Source organism: Monomorium pharaonis, chromosome 6, assembly GCF_013373865.1.
Source record: "Monomorium pharaonis isolate MP-MQ-018 chromosome 6, ASM1337386v2, whole genome shotgun sequence".
Taxonomy (NCBI): domain Eukaryota; kingdom Metazoa; phylum Arthropoda; class Insecta; order Hymenoptera; family Formicidae; genus Monomorium; species Monomorium pharaonis.
The window spans coordinates 7,208,271-7,212,905 of NC_050472.1; the positions used below are offsets into that span (position 1 = coordinate 7,208,271).

General features: G+C 34.9%; 1 protein-coding gene across 1 annotated transcript; it reads left to right on the top strand.

Moving 5' to 3' along the window:
* The first annotated feature begins 312 nt into the window (after positions 1–312).
* On the top strand, positions 313–2,865 carry LOC105830044. The gene is made up of 4 exons (XM_012669174.3): positions 313–609; positions 904–1,316; positions 1,596–2,014; positions 2,283–2,865. The coding sequence occupies exons 1-4, from the start codon at positions 525–527 to the stop codon at positions 2,314–2,316; spliced, it is 951 nt and encodes a 316-aa protein (XP_012524628.1). The 5' UTR covers positions 313–524; the 3' UTR covers positions 2,317–2,865.
* Positions 2,866–4,635: the final 1,770 nt, after the last annotated feature.

Sequence of the window (4,635 nt, forward strand, 5' to 3'; positions counted from 1 at the left end):
TCCATATCGGTCCAATCCCGCGAACCCAGATTATCATCGGCGTGGGTCAGAATTAATTCACGTGCTGCATCGGTCATGACGGTCACGTAGCGGCTGACAATGCGTGCGTGTGCTTTACCGCGATCCTGGTACAAGCGACCATTCTACGAAAGTTGGTGGGGTATCTGTTCCCGTATCCCCTGTGTATCCACCAATAGGTCCGATCCATCCCGTACTTTCGTATCAAGGTACCTGCCCCATCCCCCCATCGTTCTGCGTGTCCGTGTGCTTCGTGGTATAAAAGCTATTGCGACGGTATGGACTTTACCAGCGTCGTGCAAAAAGTTGGTGCAGCAAGCTATATTAGTAAGATCGGTGCAAGTGAACCGCTTGATTATCCGGATTTTCCACTGAAGACTTCACGAACCTGGAAAAAGAAATCGATATTTCCTCGGTAGAGGAAAATCTCTGAAGAAGGACGAGTGAACAGAAAAAGAGCCGTTACGAAGAAACTCAAAGACGCGCGGATTAAAATCAAAGCTGAAATGGCTGGCTGCGTCAGTTTCGTTTTGATTACGATCGCGACGGCGATCGCGATAACGGAATCGAGGGTGATCCCGACCGAGCCTGGTAAGCGTTGAAAATTAACGTCCTCTTAAAGCAACTTTTATAGATTTTAGAAATTGAATTTTTTGTATAGATATTATTAAAAAGTCTCCCTTAATCTAATTCATAACAAAACAGTAAAATTATATATCAAGTATATAAATAACTTTAAAAGTAACAACAATAATTCTAATTCTACAACTAGATGTAGAGACAAACATTTTTTTTCCAAGAACGAAAACTGATGATAAATAACGATAATGAGATATCGATCTCAATTGTGTAATCGTTTTATTTATAAATATGTATCGCTTACAGTTTCGGTCACGCTGGACGCTTACGGCAACCCTGTAATGTTTCTGCGAGAGAAGAGGACGATCGTGCGCCCTTATCCGCACAGAACGATGATGTTCACTGGTTACTACAGGCCGATACGTCGTACGGGTAACAACGGCGGCCAGGCAACGGGCGTCTTCGCGCAAGGAAATGCCGTGAGCGGCGAAGCCTTTTTTAGCGGTGCACACACGCCGCATTTTAAGGGCGGCCCGGAACCGATCGGGGAACCGGAGGTGTCCAGCGCCGAGGCGCAAGCGGCGCCGGCGCCAGAGGAGGAGCAGGAGCGCGAATATCATCACCATCGGAACGAGGTGCATCATCGCGAGGAGGAGTATCTTCATCACGACGAGCCACATTATCATCACCATCATCATCAGGATACGCTGACTCCTCAGGTACGGTGATGTCGCGAGATTTATAGACGATGTATACGCGAAAATAATTTTTTTCACACGATGAATAAATGTAAGGTGGCCAATATCCTGAAATAAAAATAATAATAGATCGACGGAGAATAAAATAGAAATGCAGTAAGCACTTAATTTCGTAACTTTATCACGCTTAAAATTATGAGTTTATGTTTAGACCTGTTGTACGAAACGGAATGTTATGAATATCGGTCTATTTAGTTTCCCTGTGAAATATTACATGGACATATGCGTTTAATCTTGCAGGGACATCACGAATTGGAACAGATTCCGTTAACTACAGAGATTGCGGAACAACCAACGGAAAAACCGATCACTGCCACGGGAGCGTCTCGACCGAATGTACATCATACCAAGAAAACACATAAGACACCCGTGACTATCAATCACGACGACGATGACGATGATGACGAGGACGAGGTGGATGAGGAAAATGACGAACCGCCTATGCCGTTCGTACCATTCAAAGGCAACAGACGCCGCCAGGGATATCCCCATCTGAACAATTTCTTCCCTATGATCTTCAGCTTCCCGAGACTGGCAACTCGCGCTGGATCCTCCGGGTCTCTTCCTGGTGCGATCACTGCAATCGCGAATAGTTACTCCACGGGAAAAGGCGGAGTCGCTAGCTCGGTAGCCACTGCCTACGGCAACTCTCCGATTGGGTAAATTATATTTCTTTTTCCTTTATTTTTCTTATGAGAAAACATGTTGTGGAAAATATATTGCTGTAATTAATTCATTACGCCAGAGAAAACCTTTATTAGATTATCGAGAATATTATTCTAGCTGCGTTGTAAATTGATTAAACTCTTGTTTAATCATTTGCAATGCCTTAATTTAACCAATTACTGTACACAAAATAGGAATATAAAGATGTAAATAAATTTATCAAATCAATAAATTTTTCTTACGTTTTCTTATGTTTTGTAGGAAGAAACGACGCATACAGCCATATAAGGAATAATAATTTCTAAAGTGATCGACACTATCGGCGACGGAAAGTGTGAGAATCTGGAAGCTTTTAGGATAAAGTTACATTCTTCTTTAGACATCTCGTACTTTATCCATGTAGTTGTCAAGAATTTTTATATATATTTTTCAAATATTTGTCAAATATAATCTTTGACATTTAGGAAAAAATAATACCTAACATCGCATGGAAATGTTTCCGATAAGACAGCAGAATTAGGGTCACTGCACCAGTCGCTGAACGGTCACCAGTAAATGACTGCTTAAGAAAAATATCAAAATAATAACAGTGTAGAATAATAAATTGTAAATTAATTGATATTTTGAAATATATTTTTTATAAACATTTGATTAAAATATAATTTCTTATTTAAAAATGTCATTATATTACGTAAAAAAGAGAAATATGAGCCGGTCATTTACTAGTGTTTTTGGCATTTTCTCACTTTTTTAAATAAAACTTATTTATTTTCTTATTTTCTTCGAAATATTATGTAACATTTTAAAAGAATAAATATACAGCTATTAGTATAGAATAATGTATTATTATTTTTTTTTTATTGACGCACTATAATTTATAATATAAATCGTAAATTTCTTACTTGTTCATTAACTGATGCAGTGACCCTAGTTTAATCCATTCCATTGCTTTCGTATGAAGCAAATACTCAGTGTATATTTGATTTCTTTGATTGCACAGAGTCACTTCTAACATAAAATAATTTTTTTATATTTTTTATTTACAACCTTCTAGAGTAAATACACATGTTTACATATAGTTGATGTAACTTGCGCTGATGTGTGTATAACTTTATTATTGATTGACTGCGATAAGATTGATAAGCCAATTGATGTTTTATCCGTTTCCTTTTATAAAATTCTGTTTATTATTTTAATTCTTTTATTTTCTCTCAACGACTATCTCCATGCAATCACAGAAAATGATATGTGCCGGCGTTGCACTAATCGACACATACAGACGTGGCGCGGTGCTCATATGAATACACTAATGTTTGTCGAATGAAAACAATGGGTAAGAGCGACATTTACCCCATAAAACAGTAATATTCGCGTTAACGTGCTATGTGGATCGGCATTGTGAAATCTACGTTGATATCTGAATAGATATCTGTTCAAAAACAATACTTGAATCTACGTGGATCGATTTGACGTAGAAACTACATGAAAATTTTATAAGCGTCAGAAAAATCTTCATAATATCCACGACAATTCTTATTTTATAATCGATTTTTACTATATGCAAGTTTTAAAATAAAAATAAAGAGATAATGTAATGTAAAGAAAGCAATTTTTATTATATTATTAATTTTTTAGAAAATATGTGTATGATTTGTGAAAAATATTTATATATTTTACTTATATTGTTTATCCAAATGTACGTATAAACATTGATATATAATTAAAAAGAAACAAGCAACAAGATGAATTAAAAAGTAATATTGAGCTACTTTATTTTACTTTTTATTAATAATTTTTATTATTATTACCGTCCTTGTGTTGAAACCGACTATTTTGTAGAAAAATTATTTATTGTTACACATAAATAAAAGAAGGAAAAGCTTTTTTATATAATAATAATAATATTGTAATATGTCTTACCATAAGAGGAATTGTTTATACAGTTTCCTATTAAATTAATATAATTTATTATTCATATATATAATAATAATAAGATAAATAATAAATAAGATACATGTAATAATATAAGATAAATAATAAGATGATTAATAAATTTATATAATTTATTATTCATCTTAATCTTTCGACTGTATCGTTTTTTGCTATCTTTATACTGTATTTATACTTCTATTACGTGCCAAATGCCTATTTTTTTAAGTAAGGAAAAAATTGGAAAAAATAGAATTAGACGAATCAATATTACTTTAATATGTGTAAGAAAGATTTATTAAAACGCGTCAGGATTACGAGGTTATTAAAGTCGATTATATTTTATCGTTATACCGTTCACAATTGAATTTTGTATCTGTCCCATTAACGAGCCTTAGATAACTTGTTATTTAATTATATTTATTTTCGTATCACCGACATTGCAATTGGTCAAGAAAAATGTCATAATGCTATTAACAAAAGTACAAATAATCTATTCATTAGCAATTAGCATATAAAATATTGCTTAGCTTACAAGTAAAGCTAAAAAGATACTTGCAAGTAAATTAGTTTCAACTTTGGTTCCAACAAATCATCTTCAATTGATATTTGGCCGTTCAGTGAGCGATTGCGCTACTGGATGCACCCGTCGCCTGTATCCGCGTAACACGACGCCCGTATCCTG

Bases quoted from the DNA above. Each gene is read 5' to 3' on its own strand.
- LOC105830044 (XM_012669174.3), top strand. From the start codon at position 525: ATGGCTGGCTGCGTCAGTTTCGTTTTGATTACGATCGCGACGGCGATC. The intron at 610-903 runs GTAAGCGTTGAA...TATCGCTTACAG, and splicing joins GGTGATCCCGACCGAGCCTG to TTTCGGTCACGCTGGACGCT. The intron at 2,015-2,282 runs GTAAATTATATT...TATGTTTTGTAG, and splicing joins TACGGCAACTCTCCGATTGG to GAAGAAACGACGCATACAGC.